We start from the raw sequence: 20674 nt of genomic DNA, 5'->3' as shown, positions 1-20674 counted from the left end.
GAAGAACAATAGTACAATATTTATAAAGATTGATTAAACAAAGTATTGTCTATTTATGACAGATCATCTATCTAGGGACCGTCAGGAAAGGAGTCCATCCAAACGGGGCCAGGTTCCAGCTATTGGCCTGGTTTGTCCCATATGGATGGACAATGATCCCGGCTATCCCAAGTATGTCTTATGTAACTTTACCTATATTAATAAATATAAATCTATAATCTACTATATGGTTTAACAGTATAAAATGGAATTAAAGCGTTTAATGTAAAGTAAGAGAGGGGGGGAGGAGGGATCATCAGAATAATCGATGATGTTATGGATCATATAGTAGTAATGAGGGTGACTATCAAGCGATCTCAAGGTAAGAGGAGTGAATTAAGTCCTGGTGGTAGATACTTTTTAATCCAGGGGGACAAAATTTTTTCAAGCTTAGCAATATTATCAAGAGACTGGGAGGTTCATCTTCCAGCAGGTCAACAACCCTAAACATACAGCCAGAGCTACATTGGAACAACTAATCGATTACTATTTTCATAATTGATCGGCTAGTAACATAATGGGGTTAAAAAAAACTAAAATGAGCCCTTTATAGTACAAAAAAAGAAAATCACTATTGTAAATATTGCTTTCACAGTTTAAAGTGGTTGTAAACCCTTACAAACCACTTTGACCTACAGGTAAGCCTAGATTAAGGCTTACCTGTAGGTCCGATCAATATCTCCTAAACATATATGGTTTAGGAGATATTTGCCCGAAAACGGCACCGCTGTCTACGGCGCATGCGCCGTAGACAGCGACGCACTGAGCGCGGCATTCTCAGCGACGGAGCTGCCGCGCGTGTAGGCTCCCGTGCGCATGCGCGGGAGTGACGTCATTGCGGCTTCGCCGAATGACAGCGTCGGAGCTGCGAGACCCCACCAACAAGATGGATGCGGCGGACTACAGGGGACAGCAGCGACTTCGCTGGCTCCTGTGTCAGGTAAGTGACACATAATGGACTACTATGCGATGCATAGTAGTCCATTATGCTTTGCCTTTGCAGGGAATGAAAGAGGAAGTAAACTCATCAGGGTTTACTTCCTCTTTAACGCAAAACTGTGCTTTTTTTTTTTTTTTTGTTTGGTTCAATATACTTCAATGGAGAAGCTACAGAAAAACATGATGAATTTTTACAGCAATTTGTGTTTTTTTGTTTTTTTAATCTACCCAACAAATTGGCCTAAAAAGATGCAAAAACGCAAATCGCAGCAAAATCACGTGTGCAAAAATCAAACCGCACTGCAGAAACAAATCAAAAGCGAACTGCATAGGTGTGTACTGAGCCTTATGCTGACCACACTAATCAATTTTCAGACAAGAATATTCAGACGAAAAAATCTTGGTACATTCAGTGAATGAAAGAATGCTGTTTTGAAATTTTCACTTGTTTTTAACATTCTGTTTTTTAAAGTGAATGAAATTTCTGAATGAAAACCACATACACTGTCAGAAAACTTCTTGGTCAAAGGAAATTTTCAATTTCCAAATTTTCCCATTGCTGTGGTTAAAAATGAACATTGATTTGCCCCCACTAACAATTAGAAAATGGAACAAACATTCTTTAAAATTACTTTTTAAGGCAATTTATTCTATCTATCGCAGTGGTAAATATAGAAAAAGAAAAAAAAGTATATGATTAGGGAGCAAAATATCTAATCCACTAAGAATAACAGACAGAAGAGATATATTCACCCCCCACCGCGGCTTTCAGCGTGGTGCTTCTCTCCCTCACATGATCACCGCTGACTGTTCCCTATCCTCCTCCAGTCCCCATCCTTCCTTCTCCATGCTGCTCCATGTCCCCCTCCGTGCTGACGCCCCCTCGGTATCTCAGGATGGAGAGCGGAGGTAGGAGCTGGTTAAGCCGGCTCCTTAGTTTTCTAAATGGACAGTCAGTGACCACTGAATCTGTCCATTCACATAACTGAAACATTGTAACCTCCTGTGATTACGATGTTGTCTCAGTTAATGAATGAAGAGAAGCCGCTGTCTTCTCTCCATTCATTATCAGTGCAGCGGAGGCTACAGAGAAAGGGACTGGGGGTATCTATGTCCCTAGTCACTTTCCCTGTCTCAAATGTCAGACGGAGATCTCACCATAGCCCCCAAACAGGGCTGATTAAAAAAAAAAAAAAAAAAAAAAGAAAAAAACCTGTAATAAATAATGATAAAAAAAATTGTAAAAAAAAAAAAAAAAACACCGACACTGCCCCCCCTTAAAAAAAAAAGAGGCATTTGTAAAAATATATAAATTATAAACATTCATTAACTTTTTAACCGAAAATAAAAACAGAACAAAAAAAGTAAGATAAAAGAATATAACTACATTCACACGTGTGTGTGTGTATACACACACACACACACACCAAAAGTTTGGACACACCTTCTCATTCAAAGAGCTTTCTTTATTTCCATGACTGTGAAAATTGTAGATTCACACTGAAGGCATCAAAACTATGAATTAATACACGTCCAATTATATACTGAACAAAAAAGTGAAACAACTGAAAATATGTCTTATATTCTAGGTTCTTCAAAGTAGTCACCTTTTGCTTTGATTACTGCTCCGCACACTCTTGGCATTCTGTTGATGAGCTTCAAGAGGTAGTCACCTGAAATGGCTTTCCAACAGTCTTGAAGGAGTTCCCAGAGATGCTTAGCACTTGTTGGCCCTTTTGCCTTCACTCTGCTGTCCAGCTCACCCCAAACCATCTCGATTGGGTTCAGGTCCGGTGACTGTGGAGGCCAGGTCATCTGGTGCAGCACCCCATCACTCTCCTTCTTGGTCAAATAGCCCTTACACAGCCTGGAGGTGTGTTTGGGCTCATTGTCCTATTTGAAAAATAAATGATGGTCCAACTAAACGCAAAGCGGATGGAATAGCATGCCGCTGCAAGATGCTGTGGTAGCCATGCTGGTTCAGTATGCCTTTAAATTTTGAATAAATCCCCAACAGTGTCACCAGCAAAGCACCCCCACACCATCACACCTCCTCCATGCTTCATGGTGGGAACCAGGCATGTAGAGTCTATCCGTTCACCTCTTCTGCGTCGCACAAAGACACGGTGGTTGGAACCAAAGATCTCAAACTTGTACTCATCAGACCAAAGCACAGATTTCCACTGGTCTAATGTCCATTCCTTGTGTTCTTTAGCCCAAACAAGTCTCTTCTGCTTGTTGCCTGTCCTCAGCAGTGGTTTCCTAGCAGCTATTTTACTATGAAGGCCTGATTCACACAGTCTCCTCTCCTCTTAACAGTTGTTCTAGAGATGTGTCTGCTGCTAGAACTCTGTGTGGCATTGACCTGTTCTCTAATCTGAGCTGCTGTTAACCTGCGATTTCTGAGGCTGGTGACTCGGATGAACTTATCGTCCGCAGCAGAGGTGACTCTTGGTCTTCCTTTCCTGGGGCGGTCCTCATGTGAGCCAGTTTCTTTGTAGTGCTTTAATGGTTTTTGCCACTGCACTTGGGGACATTTTCAAAGTTTTCCCAATTGTTCGGACTGACTGACCTTCATTTCTTAAAGTAATGATGGCCACTCGTTTTTCTTTACTTGGCTGCTTTTTTCTTGCCATAATACAAAGTCTAACAGTCTATTCAGTAGGACTATCAGCTGTGTACTGTATCCACCTCCTGCACAACACAACTGATGGTCCCAACCCCATTTATAAGGCTTGAAATCCCACTTATTAAACCTGACAGGGCACACCTGTGAAGTGAAAACCATTTCAGGTGACTACCTCTTGAAGTTCATCAACAGAATGCCAAGAGTGTGTGGAGCAGTAATCAAAGCAAAGGGTGGCTACTTTGAAGAACTTGGAATATAAGACAAATTTTCAGTTGTTTCACACTTTTTTGTTCAGTATATAATTGGACATGTGTTAATTCATAGTTTTGATGCCTTCAGTGTGCATCTACAATTTTCATAGTCATGAAAATAAAGAAAACTCTTTGAATGAGAAGGTGTGTCCAAACTTTTGGTCTGTACTGTATGTGTGTGTGTGTGTGTGTATGTATGTATGTATGTATGTATGTATGTGTGTGTGTATATATATATATATATATATATATATATATATATATATATATATATATATATATATATATATATATATATATATATATATATATATATATATATATATATATATATATAATTAGTGTTTTTTTTATGCAAAGGATTAATTAGCTAATCAACACTAGATTAAGTAATAAAATAAAATAAAAATAATTGTTATAGTGGAAAAAATAATCGCTAGATTAGTTGACAGTTGATTAATCATTAGTTGCAGCTCTAATGCACATCATGCCAGCATAACCGTGCCAACAGACAGTAACCAGGCAAACTCCCTCTCCTCCCAAAGGTCCCAGTTGGACCACGCCTCCACCACCTTGTGCAGTCAGGAAGTAGATGCACTCCCGATGACCATTTGGAAACTGGCCACCTAGGATGGAGGAAGGAGGGCCTGCAGATACCATCCAGTGGCATAGAAATCAAACATAGTCTATGAACTGTAAAAATTACCAATGAACAGCCTCCCCATCTTTTCTATGTAAGGGCAGATTGTATAATGACACCTGGATTAAATTACAATAATACCCCCAAAACCTAAGGCAAAAAGATGAGCATTAATAACAGCCATTGGAGAAAGCTATGTACATGATATAGAAATGTACCCACTATTGCCAGGTGATGCATGCGCGCTGTGATCAATCACTGAGACTCTGTGATCACAGATCTGAGTAAGGGGCTGATTATGGCCCCTTACCACGTGATCAGCTGTCAGCCAATGACAGTTGATCACATGATGTAAACAAAAGCTTGGTAGTCTTTATTTATTTTTTATTTTTTTTTCCCCTCCTCACGCTGATAGTGTGAGGAGAAAAAAAGCCAATCACTGGCTTATGGGACATTGGACCCGAAGAGGAAGAGGTAATTCTGCCGCCTCTGTCCCACCAGTGCCACCTAGCAGTGTTGATCGGTGCCCATCACTGCCACCTATCGGTGCCTATCAGTGCTGCCTCATCAGTGTACATCAATGAAGGAGAAAAATTACCTGTTTCATTTTTTTTCATATTGTGTTATAATTTTTTTTTATTTTTTTACAAAAAGATGATCACATACCACCAAAAGAAAGCTCTATTTGTGGGGCAAAAATAATAATTTCATTTGGGTACAGTGTTGTATGACCACAATTGTCATTCAAAGTGCATCAGTGCTGAAAATTGGTCTGGACTGGAGGTGGGTTTAAGTGCCCAGTAAGCAAGCGGTTAAAGGGGTGCCCTCTTTGAGAAATGGGGTGGCACCTAATCTACATAATGCACCTAAATAAGGAGCTCTTTTTTTTTTTTTTTTTTTTTTTTTTCCACTGGTTTTTATCAATGTAATAGATGGCAGGCATTTTCCTTTTATGGATGTAGAAACGGGAGATCTGATGCTTTTATATCAATGAGTACCTCCTATGCTTTAAAAATTAAATCCTTCATTACATGTTCCACAGAGGGCATTGTTTACCTACTCCAGTGCCCCTGTGGCTTACAATACATGGGCAGGACCAAGCGACCCCTATATGTGAACATATAAATAATAGGAAGGGGTTCAGGAGCCACTTGGTCTCTAAGCATTGTGATATCAAACCCAAAAGGGACCTCTCCGATACCATTTTTTTTTTTTTTTTTGGGGGGGGGGGGGGGGGGGGGGTTATAAATATACCCACATTGGAGGGGAAGTTCTCTAATAAGGGCAATCTCCAAATTAGAAATGGTTATGGATTAAATGTAGATGTTGCATTTTATTGACAACTCCATATGGATAATGTTCTTGTTCTGGCTAAGTTATGGGAATGAATGGTGTGACCCATATTTATTAATCAGAATGATTTACTATAAGACTCGCATTCATTATCCATATAATGTGTGCTTTCGAGATGTATCTATTTTGATATATAAAGTCTCTTCATGACTCTTGTTTTTGTAAAATGAGTTAGATTAAGTTTGTATTCTGAGTTTTAAAGAGGAGCTGCACCTATAAAAAAAAAAAAAATATTAAAGCGGGAGTCCACCGGGACTCCGTGTTTTTTTTTTTAAAAGCCAGCAGCTACAAATACTGCAGCTGCTGACTTTTAAAATAGTGACACTTACCTGTCCAGCGTGCCCGCGATGTCGGCACCCGAAGCCGATCTCTAGGTCGCCTGTCGGGTCCTGCCGCCGCCATCTTGGGTATGGGAATCAGGAAATGGAGCCTTTCGCCTTCATTTCCCGGTTCCCTACTGCGCATGCGCGAATCGCACTGCGCAATAAGGACGCTCCCCGCTGCCTCTGGGATCTGTGTTTCCCAGCAGGCAGCGGGGCACTTGCGGGAAGGGGCGGGCACTTGCGGAACCTTTCCGCAGAGAGCTATCCCGGAAGTGGGTGCAGTTACCTGGATTATCCAGGTAACTGCACCCCCCTCCCCCCTGAAAGGTGCCGATTGTGGCACCGGAGGGGGGGAGGGTTCCGATGAGCGGAAGGTCCACTTTAGGGTGGACCTCCGCTTTAAAAGCCAGCAGCTACTAATATTGCAGCTGCTGACTTTTAATAAAATCACACTTACCTGTCCCAGGGTCCAGCGATGTCGGCGGCAGATGACGAGCTATCGCTCGTCTCGCTGCTGCCACCGCCGCCATCCTCTGTCAGGGAATCGGGAAGTGAAGCATGACGGCTTCACTGCCCGGTTCCCTACTGCGCATTCGCGAGTCGCGCTACGTGTCTCTTATGGTCCCCCGCTGTGTCTCTGGGAACTGTGTTTTTCCCAGAACACAAGGGGGGGGGGGGGGCGGGGGTCTGCGGCGGTCTGGCCGGAAGTGGGTGCAGTTACCTGGATTATCCAGGTAACTGCACCCCCCCTCCCACCTGAAAGGTGCGGATTGTGGCACCGAAGGGGGGGAGGGATCAGATTAGCGGAACTTCCCCTTTAGGGTGAAGAACCCCTTTAATCTTTGCTTCATGTTGGAGTTTATATAGGTGTTTTAACTATACATTTCTATATTTATCCTCTAGATGGCAATAGTCTAGTTTTTGCATTTCCTTAAAGTGGTTGTAAACTCTGTTATACCACTTACTGTGAATATCTCCTAAACTTGGAGATATTCAGCATGTGTGCTGCTGCTGACGTCATTGGCGCACAGAAGAAACTGGCCACTGGTGCGGTTTCTTCAGTAGCTGTTCCGTAACTGGCGACTCATGCGTGGGAGAGACATCGCAGCTCATGACAGTCAACAGTCAACTTTAATGGAACGGCTGGTGATGCAGCAGTGAAGAACAAGGTGAGTTGATGCCCGCTAACGGGCGCTTCCATGATGGATCTGAAATGACAGGTGCTCTTTAAGGCTGCTTTCACACTGCAGCGGGAGCGGCGTCGGCGGTAAAGTGCCACTATTTTTAGCGGCGCTTTACCGTCGTTTTAGCGGCGGTGTGCGGGCGCTAGCGGGGTGGTTTTAACCCCCGCTAGCGGCCGAAAAGGGGTTAAACCCGCCCGCAAAGCGCTGCTGCAGCGGCGCTTTGCCGGCGGTATTGCCGCGGTGTCCCATTGATTTCAATGGGTACGAGCGGTTTAGGAGCGGTGAATACACCGCTCCTTCACCGCTGCAAAGATGCGGCTAGCAGGACTTTTTTCACCGTCCTGCCAGCGCATCGCTCCAGTGTGAAAGCCCTCCGGCTTTCACACTGGAGTTAAAGGGGCCGGTTTTTTTCAGGCGTTACACAGGCGCTATTTTTAGCGCTGTAACGCCTGAATACCGCCCCAGTGTGAAAGCAGCCTAAATGTAAGGACTTATTTTTGCTGGTAGTTTCTTTAAAAATTGCAAACAAAATTAAGGTTTCCTATTTAGAACAATAAACTGTCAGGTTAGTAAAACAATGATATTATAACCAATTCAATCAGTTTGTAGTGTACATAGATTTGCAAAAAAAATGGGATAAGGGAATATTCCTGAACTTTGTTTTATTTCATGGTTACTGTGAAATTGAATGACTCGATGCGGTGCATGTTATCTCAGTTTACAGAGCTTGGATTTGTTGAATGAGTTTACAGAAGGTGTAAATATTGCAGAATATGCAGCCTCATGCTACATAACTATGCTCCATTTCATGTGGAATAAACCATTATTAATGTAGCTTAAATAGAAAAAGATTTTTCTTTAAATAGCTTTTTACTCCAAAAGCCTTTTATTTTTATCAAAAAAAAAACAAAAAAATAAAACAATTTGAATAAAAAAAAACAGGTTAAAAAAAATCATTGATTTTTATCCTCCGTGGTGTCCCCACATAAGATTTGGTGGACTTCCGGTCTAGTCCATTTGAATATTAAATATAATTTTTGGAATTTAATTTTTGTGTTGGAGGGATCATCATTACTATTATGGCTAGGCATTCTTTTTTTAGTCCCGTTTCTGATTTTGGTGCTCCGTATTGCAGTTTTATAGTGGTTTTTACATTTTGGTATTTATCCTCCATATCAGGGATATGCAATTAGCGGACCTCCAGCTGTTGCAGAACTACAAGTCCCATGAGGCATAGCAAGACTCTGACAGCCACAAGCATGACACCCAGTGGCAGAGGCATGATGGGACTTGAAGTTTTGCAACAGCTGGAGGTCCGCTAATTGCATATCCCTGCTCTAGATGGTGGTAGTTTGATTTTCATCCATTAGAGGGCAGCAGCATATTTTGGGTGTCCCCACATAAGAGATATTCAGACTTCTGTCCGCCAGGGCAACCTAAGTGTGAACTAGCTCAATTATAACTTTTATGCAATAAGGGTAATGGTTTCAAATGTGGAGACGTTTATTGCACTTTAAACTGTTTTAACAGTTAAATAATTCTGGATTCAATGAATTGGGGATCTACTTAGATGTGAGGCACATTTCCTGGATTGAAATCGAGTCTCCACTACAATTGTCTAATTTGCAAGTCCTGAACTCAGAATGAGGCCTGGCCTGATTTGCGTATATATTTTGCGATGGTATAGCATGGCGCCCATGCCCCAGGCGGCGTCACTTGGGACGAAATGTATAAGGTGAAGCAACGTGTTGATGTCCTTGTGCGTTCCAGGAAATGCGGGACACTATTTGTCTACAGTTGGCAGGCTATTTCACTTGTGAGATTGATGCTTTTTAAATATGCAAGTGCCATTGTTTTTATTCAATAAATTAACATCTGATCAGCTGCCATTGGACATGGCTGATCACGTGGTAAAGGGGCGCTGTAATTTGGCCCTTTTACCCTGATCTGTGACGAGCCGAGTCCCTCAGACTTGGCAATGCAAATTGAAGCGATATCATGGACGGATGTCAAGACGCCCTCCCGGTGACGTAAGCCCACGCTGTAGCCGCCATTCAGCTATAACATGGGTGGCAATAGGTTAATTGACTTTTAGATCTTTTTTATGTGATCTCTGGATAGTTCTTTTAAGTATTTTGCAACAGTGGGGTCAATGGTAAGCCCTAATCAGTGAACGTTGGCTAGAAAATAGCTTTGGGTGCCTTTTCTGAGTAGAGGTGCACCGAATGGAAATTTTGATACCGAAAATGCAGGATACACTTGGCCAAAAAACTTAGAGATATCTATCTATAATCTACACTTACTCTTAGTTATGTAGCATGAGGCTCTATATTCTGCAATAGTTACATTTTTTGTAAACTCATTCAATGAATGCAAGCTGAGATAACGTGCACTGCATTGATGCACTGCCACAATTTCACATTAACCACGAGATGAAACAAAGTTCGGTAATATTCCTTTATCCCATTGTTTGGAAATCTATGTATATTACAAACTATGATTAAATCGGTTCTGATATCGCTGTTTTACTAACCTGACAGCTTATTCTAAATGGGAATCCTTAATTTTGTTTGCAAATATTAAAGCTTCTAACTACCAGCAAGAATATGTCCTTACATTTTAAAGAGCATCTGTTTTTTTTTCAGATCCATCGTGGCAGCGCCTGTTATCGGGCATCCACTCACCTGCTGTGGCAACATTCCTCCACCTTGTTTTGTCACTGCCGCATCACCAACTGTCCCATTAAAGTGAATGGGACTGTTGGTGAGTCAACAGCGGGTTAGAGGAGGACCTCACGTAGGACAGAGATGATGGTTGTTCTTTTAAAATTATGATTTAAATCAAGTTGATTTAAATTGGGGCCGAAACAACGAATCGATTATGAAATTAAGTGATTACTATTTTCTTAATCGATTAATCGGGCAGTAACATAATGGGGTTAAAAAAAACAACTAAAATCAGCCCTTTATAGTACATAAAGAGAAAATTGCTACTGTAAATATTACTTTCACTGTACCATAGTAAAAAATGAACCCCTTACACTAGCGATTATTTGCTCTTTTTGTACTAATTTTAGTTTTTTAGTTTTAACCCCATTATGTTACTAAACATCTCAGGCCTGGGTCACACCTCTGTTTTTTGCAGAAACACACTACAGTTCATTTATGTGGTTTCCTATGGGACACGTTCACATCCATGATTTTTTTTCAGCTGCTGCATATTTGGAAAAGATGAGGACTTGATTTTTTAAATCGACTTGCTCTAACATCCTGAAGAGTAAAATTGTGGTCGTTGCAATACTTTCTGTTCACACCGTATTTGTGCAGCAATCTTACAAGCACAATTTTTGGTGAAAAAATGTCTTGTTTTTTTAATAGTAGAGTTAGCACATTTTTTATATATATTGTGAAAGATAATGTTGCGCCGAGTAAATTGATACCCAACATGTCACGCCTGCTCGCGGAATGGCGACAAACTTTTACCCTTGATCTCCACAGTCAACATTTATTGTGTTACAGAGGAGGTCTAGGGCTAGAATTCTTGCTCTCGCTCTACCGATAGCTGCAATACCTCATGTGCGGTTTGGCCTCCATTTTCATATGCTGGCGCTACTCGCTTATGCATTCACTTCTGCACGGGTCCAGAGGACCTGGCGCATCATGGTAAATGGCCGCTGATAGCGGCCATTTACCACGTGATCGCTCCATCAAATGACTCCTCTGTTTACCAATTTGGTACAGTGTGAAATGAGGGGGAGAGAGCGGATGGCAGCAGCGATGTGGGCTTGAACTGTAGTGCCCACAGTGCTGCTCTGTGACAATTGTAGTCACATCCATGCTCAGTAATTCCCTGCAGTACCCTGCCACACTTGGTGATGCTCGGGTATACTCAGCCTCTGTATGTGGCCAGGCTGTGGAAGTCTCACACATGTGGTATCGCCATACTCAGGAGGAGTAGGAGAATCTATTTTGGGGTGTCCTTTTTGGTATGTACATGCTATGTGTTAGAAATATTGTATAAATGGACAACTTTTGTGTTAAAAAAAATAATAATGCGTTTTAACCACTTCCTGTTGGCCGCCATATGACGTCCTTGACTTTGTGCAGGGATATCTGAATGATGCCTGCAGCTACAGGCATTATTCAGATATCGGCTGTTTCAGCCGGTGATTCCCTACACAATAACAATTATATCGGCTGTTCCGCTGCTTGACCCTTCTTACGGTAGGCGAGTGGGGACTCAGATATATGATCTTTCATCTGCAAGGTATTATCAGTGGCTGCAGTCCATTACCCAACTGTGGGAGGGTGTTCTGACCTCCAATGTAACATTGACTTGCAAGCTAGAAATGGAGTTGTACCAATCTCCTCTCTAGTGCGATTGTCCCATTTGTATTCATCCATCAAACAAGCATGGTTTGGGAGAGACACTTGAAACGTTCAAAGTGTCCCCCCCCACCCCCTCGACTAGGAGTGCAGTTTTAGGCACCTCCACAGTAGGTGGATTGACGTGTACACCAGGCCAATGGTATATAATCTGTGGGGAGTGTAGTACACCCTCAAAGGATATACAACAGTCAGTCGTGCGACCCAACATCCTCTTCTCACTTTGCCAACTTTCGTAAAGGGTGTTTTTTTCAGAAACTACTAGAAGTAGCATGGCATAACATTGTGATATAAAACCCTTTTCGAGGTTGCAGCCTCTGATCAGATTGAACAAAGGCATTGAGGACATGGTCTACTCAGAATTACTCTAAGCTACTATAGTGTGTCGTGTCGTAGTTGCATATAACAACCAAGAAGGTGGTAAATTAAATTTTCCTTCTGAGGCTTAAAAAAAAATAAAAAAATGACTCCATTACAGAAAATTGTCTCAAATACACAGCCCCATATCTCTTCCACAACGCATCGTGTTGCAGCTTTGCTAACTCCAGATGAGTTTCATTCATATGGAGCTGCAATCTGTAAATTCTGTCACCCCCTGGAGTTACTTGGTCTTATTCCATATCTTTTGTATGAGGTTATACATAAGATATGTTTTTTGCGTGGTCTACCAAAAGCCTGAGCTTTGAGGGCCACTGAGACAGACCCTCCCTGTACCGTGTAAAGCAGGGGTCAGCAACACTTTTCCACTTGAGGACAGTGTTCAGTGTATGTGAATGCATGGAGGGTCGCATTTGCCCATTTGCCTGCTAATAAATGAAGATGATCTGGACATAACACAGCCTTGCACCTCTGGACCCCTTTACATTACAGCACCCCCCGAACCCCCCCCCCCCCGCGCTATGCTTTAAAATTGCACACACTCGTGGAATGGTGACAAACTACGGTACTTAAATCTCCATAGGCGGTCGGTCTCGCTCGCGTGCGTGCGCCAAGTAATATAAGTTCAGCAGAGCCAGGCCACCATCTTTAGGGCGTTGCAGATGTTCTAGTTTTATTCTTGGGAGCGGGGGAGGGGGGGGGGGGGTGTTTCCAAATGAAGATGGGAATAAGGAGTTGAAAATCCCTTTTAAATTCTATGCATGTCTTCACTCTGGTCCCTTGCGCTTAAATTTGATGTTAAATCTTGGTATATTTTTGGTTAAAAAAAAACGCACCTACATGTTGAAATGCATTGAAAATGAAAACTCATCAAAGCAACCACGTGACCTATAGAGAACACACCATAAACACAGTAAGATTGTGACAAAATCGTGTGCATTTTCGGTTCCCTTATTGGCACTTTTTTCTCTTATCGGTAAAATGCCAATAACGCTATTTTCGCTCAATATGTTTTGGCCGCCGAAATTTTGGCGCGTCTCTATTTCTGAGAGTTTTTGTATAGCTTCTTTTTAAGGTCCCTTTCACGTGGAGCAGATCATTTCTGCGGGCAAGCAGCAGAGTTTAGAGCCGACGATTGGCTCTTGTAGGCAATCCAAGCAGCTATCTAACCGCTGGATCGCTTTTGCATGCAGTGGGAGGGGACATGTGTTGCTGTGATCAAATGCTTTTAAGAGCAGAACAGGGGTCTTGGTGACCCCAGACCTCTCCATAAAGAGTACCTTGCACAAATGAATGGGCTGCCATGCCCACACATGTGTGAATGGGGGTTGACATGGTTAAAGTTAAAACACGTAAAATAATGCAAATTTTTTTTGTGCATTCAAGGTTGGGTGTGTTTTTTTATTGTGTAAAAATAATTTTAATTTTTAAATGGTTTCCAATAAAGTGTATTTATTTATTTGTTTTAGATTTTGGATCATTTTTTGACTTGGAACAAGATCTTCCTGATGAACTAATTAGCTCAAATGAGTTTGCCCTGAGCAATGGTGGCGATATTAATCAAAGTCACATGAGCCCAGGGATCGTACCTGATGCAGCTGCTAAGCATAAACAACTCTCTGAACTTTTACGGGGCGGAAGTACTGCAAACATGGTTATGGGTCTTGGACAGCAAGTGTCCCAGGCTAGCTCTGGTATGGGGTTTCTGAACAGTATGGTTAAAAGTCCAGTGACTCAGCAAGGAATGTCATCACCAGCTTTGAACATCGGAGGTAATGGAGCCAATTCAGTTGGTCCCTCTCAAACATTAAATTCCTCAACAGCGGGAATGATGCTCTCTATGAACAACCCAATAGCGCAGCCTAGAATCGGCATGAATTCAGGGATAATCACAGGTGGAAATGGTCAAAACATGACACAAGGACAAATAATGAATGGATCCCTTGGCCTTGGAAGACATCAGCCTGGTGTGCCATACCATAATCAAGGAATGGGAAACTTTAGTAACCTTTTAGGAGAGACACTGCAACAAAGTGGACCACAGATGGGGGGCCAACCAGGAGCAAGAAGTCCTCAGGCAACAGCCATAAACAAGGTTAGTAGCATAGTTTAAGACTAATAGTTTTCTGGCTTATTGTATTAACTTTTTAGTACTATGCTACAATAACAAAAATGCAGGATGTCCTTTTGTGTTTTCCTAAAAAAAAAAAATTGAGATGCTTATTTGCCCAGATGCCAAGAGTCAGTCAACATATGAAAAATTGTGCTGCCCTTGGTAATGCAAAATTTTTCTTTTGTGCATAAATTCTCCTTTCATAGTGAATGCATTTGTCACATTGTTTACTTCTGTTTGATCTGATTGGTCACAGTGATCACGTGGTACCTGGGCTATTCACAGTACCCTCTACCATGTGATCCAGATCACCTTCCCAGAGTAGTACGGTGTTACTGTACAGTAACACTGCTCTGATTAAAGTATGTGTAAAATAAAAGTTACATTTTATATTCACAATTTTTTTTTTCACACACTGTCACTAGTCAGTATCTCTGTCTCACACCACGCCAGTCATATAACGACGCTGTACTGCACTGGTGACATGTTAATAAAAAAAATTGGGGAAAGCTAATTTTTGTTCATATTAAAAAAAAAAAAAAAAAAAAAGTGATAAAATGACAGCTTCAAAAAAACTCCATTATGGCTCTTACTAAATACCTTGGACTGTCTTCTTTCTAAAAAGGGTCATTTGTACTGCCCTGGCATTTTAGGACCTCACGAAATAGGCTTGTCAGTACATCAGGACTGATCAATTTGAGCTATGTACCATAGGTTTTTAAACTCTGTAGAAACTAAGAAAAGTGTATGTGTCTGTCTGGGTTTTTTTTTCTTCTAAATTGTTGGTATTTTTCGTTTATGGCAAAAAATCAAAAACGCTTAGTGATTTACATACCCCCAAAAGAAAGCTCTGTTTAAAAATAAAAAATTAAAATTGGGTACAGTTTTTGCTTTACCAAGCAATTGCCAGTTTAAGTAGCAAAGAAATGGCCTGGTCCTGAAGAGGGTAAAACCTGTAGGAGGTCAAGTGGTTAAGGTTAACAGAAATTGGGTAGAGCTCTTGGACACTAAAAAGCTAGAAAAACTAGGCATTTTCAGTCTACTGGTCTCAATGCACTATAATTAAGATCAGTGTATAGGAATGTGGAAGGCTAATCATTCATTGACCTGACCATTTGGACACTTAAGCAATTTAAAATAAGTTTCCTAAATGCAATGCATCCAAGATGCCTATCAATATACATCAATAGAGCATGTATTCTAGTGTCAACATCCTCTAACAATTGTGGCATACCCTTTTGTGCATGAATAAATAATTTTGATATTTGCATTAATAATTCTACCCCTTTTTTTGGGGTCTCGTGGAATTTTTTTTCCACTCTAGCTTTCAATTTAAATAGCATGGTTTTTATTTATTTTTTGCATTATTTGGGACTTGATTTTTATCTATTTAATTTTGTTTTTCTCTTTCTAGCTTGGAATAATGAACAATTCTAATCCATATGGGACATCGTATGGACAGAATTCATGCCCACAGGAAGGAACTACAGGGATTAGTTTGCAAATGCAGAACAAAGCTGCTCTACGAAATGTTTCAGAGTTTTCACTGGAAAAGAAACCTGGAACTAGCTTGACAAACATGGTGAGTATAACAGAGCTGGTAGAGGAAACCTATAGTAGGGAAATAAGGATTTCTATTGCTGACCTCTCCCTTCAAAACAAAAAAAATACTAGTTTCCTGGCTTCCATACTAATGGATTCGGGATTTTGAGTCAACTGGAGGAAATAAGGATATTAGATATCCTTATTAATTTACAGACTGAGCGATGAAATTACATTACCAGTAAGTCCTTTTTGCTAGGTTAATTTAAGCACGAATAATGTATTGTAGACGAAGCCATGTATCCAGAAAGTAATCAGTGCTTCACTTTTTTCACATTTTATGTTACAGCCTTATTCCAAAATTGATTAAATTCATTCTTTTCCTTTAAAATTCTACAAACAATACCCCATAATGACCATGTGAAAGAAGTTTGTTTGAAATCATTGCAAATTTATTTAAAAAAATAAAATAAAAAATCGCGTGCGTCCTGGAGTCCACCTGTGGTAAATTCAGTTGAATAGACATGATTTGGAAAGGCACACACCTGTCTATCTAAGGTCCCACAGTTTAACACTGCATGTCAGGACACAAACCAAGCCATTAAATCCAAGGAATTGTCTGTAGACCTGAAGCTCTGTGAATACTTTTTGGATGCTCTATATGTTTGAAAAATTACATCATGGTGCACTTTTATTGTATTGGTTATGGATATCTTTTATGTAAATGTTTGAGAGGAGGTCAGTTACAGGAAAAGTCAAAGGAGAATTTATAAAAGTTGGGTAAATACATCTCAAATTATGGAAAATGCAGACAACCTCAGTTTCAAGTGGTTGTAAAGGCAGAATTTTTTTTATTTTTTATTTTTTTTAAGCTTAATGCATTTTATGCATTAAGCTAAAAAGCCTTCTGTGTACAACAGCCACCCCCTAAAGCAGTGATGGCGAACCTTGGCACCCCAGATGTTTTGGAACTACATTTCCCATGATGCTCAGCTACACTGCAGAGTGCATGAGCATCATGGGAAATGTAGTTCCAAAACATCTGGGGTGCCAAGGTTCACCATCACTGCCCTAAAACTTACCTGTGCCTCCTCTCGATTATAGCAATGTCCATGAGTGTCTCGGCTGTCCGGGACCCTCCTTCTGTGGCTGAGACGCAGCAGCACTTTTGGCACCCGCTGCTGTCAGTCAGTTAGCCAATGGGGGGCAGGGCCGAACCACGCCTCTGTGTCTGAATGGATACACGGAGCTTCGGCCCGACTCCGGTGTCCTGATACCAAGCTGTTTGCTGTGTGGGCACTCAACAGGAGGGAGGAGCCACCGAAGAGGGACCTGAGAAGAGGAGGATCTGGGCTACTTTGTTCAAAACCACTCTACACAGAGCAGGTAAGTATAACATATTTGTAACGTTTTTTTATTTTTATAGAGGGGGGAAAAAATAAAATCACTTAAGTCAAAAGTCCCTTGTTTTACGTAGATTAAATAACTGTAAGCTTGTAAGGGAGCAAGGTTATGGGGTTAAATCCTTCAATTTTATACATGTAAAAATATTTTGATGTGTATATAGCGAGGTTCTTTCCCCCGTAAAGTTCCTGTCACTTTTAAAATTTGTGCGGTTTTGCGGGGCAAAGCCATATTAATACTCATGTGAATGAGTTCTACGAGTGAATTAAAGCTCGTTTGGCTGGGCTTCTGCTATGGGTCACAGGACTGCAATTAGTTTTGCACTCCTGTGACCTGTTTTCAGCAGAGAGCGGTCTGAAGTCCGCTCTCTCGGAGTCTAGATCTGCCAGGTGCCTGGGCTGATAGCCATCTTGGCCTCTCAGCGAGATGCTGAGACAGCCACTCACCGCCCCTTAACAGCTCAGCGCTCCAGTGAGCGTGGAGCAGAAGAGGCGACGGGGTGGTATATTCAGGAGCCATTCCTCTCCATTTTCCTCCTGCAGCTGCTGAATGCCAGAGGGAGAGGTGGAGAAGCAGGCATTCAGTGGCTGCAGGAGGAAAATTAGGAGGAACGATCCTGTGTTTGCACATCCTGTCTGAGTGTAAAAACCAAATGTGACCAGAAGACCGCATAGGGTGGGGTTTTCATTGCAACCCTAACACTATGCCAGTAGGCTAAATATATTTTTCATGGGCGAAGATTCTGTGGTCTTCTCAAATTCATCTAATGTAAAGTTAGAATCTAACAATGATCTAACATAATCGGAGAGTGGGGCTAGTGGCAAAGTTTCTAGTGATTCAAGGGCATCACATTTTACAGAATTTGTTCATAGACTAATGGCTTTAACACTAACGTGTGTGTGTGTGTGTGTGTTTTTTGTTTTGTTTTTTCCCCTAACCCTTCAGGATCAACAGTCATCTGCTCAGATTCCCCAAGCCAACATTGTTTCTGCTAGCCCTCAGAGTATGGGTCCTAGTGCTCAACAAGGAATAGGTTCTGGAGCACCTACAGCAGATCCAGAAAAGCGAAAGCTTATCCAGCAGCAATTAGTTCTTTTGTTACATGCTCATAAGTGCCAGAGAAGAGAACAAGCCAGTGGTGAGGTGCGCCAGTGCAACTTACCTCATTGTCGTACCATGAAGAATGTGCTGAACCACATGACCCACTGCCAGGCTGGAAAAACATGCCAAGGTATGGTTTATCTGATTCCTTTATGTAAAATGTTTACATTTTTTTTCTTCCTTACTTTAATTATGCTGCTTTTAAATATCTGGGCATGATACCATGCAAATAAATTCAAAACACTATACTGAAATCACGAATACATAAAATCACGTCAGAGAACAATAACCTTTTCAAAACATGCGTGTAGATTCCTTATGAATCACAACCAACTCATATTACAGCAAGAGGGGCAGGTCTAAAAGCTGCATTGACTCTGCATTTGAAGGCGCTTAGACCAGAAAGTCTGGCGTCAGAGTTCCTGTAACCTTAAGGAGATATATCCACAAGGTGGCATGTGCGTTTTACAAAATAGATGGATCCCTGGAGTTCAGCTTTTAAATCCATTAGTGAACTATGAAATTGCCTGTGTCTCTGTGCTCCACTAGATGGCATGGCAATCTGTATATTTGTATAAAGGGTCAAAATGTAGTCATGCTACCAGTCCCAACTCCAGATCAGCTTCCGATGCAAGTTGTGGCACGTTTAGTATGGGAAGTGCATCTTACTCCTTATATATAAAAAAATAAATAAATGAAAAGTTGTAAAATGTAAAGCAAGTTCATAGTGTCTTTATTGTGTGGGGTTTTTTTTTTTTTTTTTTTTTTTTTAAATACATGCTCCGATTTTATAATCTTGTGATGCCACAGTTGAAAAATACTGTTTTGTATGTACGTGTCTGACAGGAGTTTTGATTTCAACATATTTTGTTTTTGTTGTGGTTTTAGTTGCACACTGTGCCTCTTCACGCCAGATAATTTCTCACTGGAAGAACTGTACACGACACGACTGTCCCGTTTGTTTACCGCTGAAGAATGCTGGGGATAAGCGTAACCAACAATGTATGTACTTGTTAGTTATATTGATTGTTGTACCAGTACGTAGCATAAAAGTTGTGCATTTTTCTCCCAAAGTTATGAATGAAAAATTGTTGTGGTTGTGCACTGTGTACCTCCTAGGCAGATGCTTTTCATATAAAGGTGCAGTTCCTTTTTAAAAGACCTTTTCCACAAGGCTGATGTTTACTATTAAAAATTAGTTTTTTAAATGTAAGAATTGGTAAAGCTTTGGGAAACATTACATCGCCTTCCTAAAACTGAACTGCAAGCAAGTACTCTATATGTGCAGAGTTTATTGTATGGGTGAACTACATGTACCCGTAGACTGCCGTGCATACCGCTCAATTATAGAAGTAAATGGGGCTGTAGCATTTGAGTGCATTGGGAAAGGTTGCTGGTCGCCACATTTTCTTTGCAAGATGTGTGGCACTGGGCTGGGGTATTTAGTAAAGTTAGGTTGGGCTGCACTCAGAAGGGGTGATATTTTGGTTACTTAATGGGGAACAAAGGTTAAGTTGTACTTGCTGTCCAAAGATCTGTTTTCGCTTTGACATTTTGAGTGAAGTGGACCTAAACACAAAATAACTTTTAGATCATACAGTACTGTTCTGTGTATACCCATGGTATTCATAGACATTGGGTTCTATTTTGCTACCTTCAGGTGATGGGCTTCCACCTCCAGTCAAAGAAAGGGCTCTTTCCATTCTCCCAAGGACACCAACACCTAAACTATGACTTCCTTTAGTCACATGCCCTGGCCTGCCAAGTCTTCCCAGAAGCCATGTCCACAGTGAAGGGGTGCCCCACTCTTTAGAGCGAGGAGACATCTGTGTTTGCCTGTTTCACTCCAGAGCTTTTCCGTCAAGCATCCTCAAGATGTTCAAGAAGCAGATCCTGTCCTTGGCCTGCCCAGTGCTTCTGTCCAGTCAATTGAATATCTCCCTGACATGATGGATCTTCAGTCCTGCTCTGTATTTGAGAAATCTATTCCTTGGCAGGAATATAGTAATAGCAGATACGAGTCTTAGAAGCTTGGGCAGAGTTTACAACTCTTTGGCTGTCCAGGGGACCTGGTATCAAAAGAAGTCAAAACTACCCATCAACATTCTTGAACTAAGGTTTTCCTTTTTAACATTGGACCTTCCTTCCACAAGGGCACCAGAAGCCTAGCAACTGTAAGATGGGTCCAATACTGTCATGGGCAGAATATACATTCCAGCTCTCTCAACCATCCACATTCTGGGAGTGGACAGTTGGCAGGCAGGTTTCCTAAGTAATCAATTCCTAGACACGAAGTGGACTCTGCATCCTGAAATCTCTTAAAACCTCTGGCCCTGGTTCAAAAACAAATTCATAGCCAAGACCTGGGATCCGCTAGCCTTCGCACTAGATGC

At 41.4% G+C, this 20674-nt stretch overlaps 1 protein-coding gene across 1 annotated transcript in view; it reads left to right on the top strand.

Moving 5' to 3' along the window:
- Positions 1 to 20674, top strand: part of EP300 (EP300 lysine acetyltransferase) — a 108744-nt gene that overhangs the window by 8893 nt on the left and 79177 nt on the right. The window contains exons 2-5 of the mRNA XM_077452555.1: positions 13591 to 14216; positions 15649 to 15816; positions 18126 to 18411; positions 19170 to 19283. Coding sequence (XP_077308681.1) covers positions 13591 to 14216; positions 15649 to 15816; positions 18126 to 18411; positions 19170 to 19283 — 1194 coding nt within the window. The remainder of the gene's footprint in view (positions 1 to 13590; positions 14217 to 15648; positions 15817 to 18125; positions 18412 to 19169; positions 19284 to 20674) is intronic.

Source organism: Lithobates pipiens, unplaced genomic scaffold, assembly GCF_037356315.1.
Source record: "Lithobates pipiens isolate NorthernLeopardFrog02 unplaced genomic scaffold, aLitPip1_a1.2 Scaffold_23, whole genome shotgun sequence".
Lineage (NCBI taxonomy): Eukaryota > Metazoa > Chordata > Amphibia > Anura > Ranidae > Lithobates > Lithobates pipiens.
This window is presented reverse-complemented; position numbering and strand designations above follow the sequence as displayed.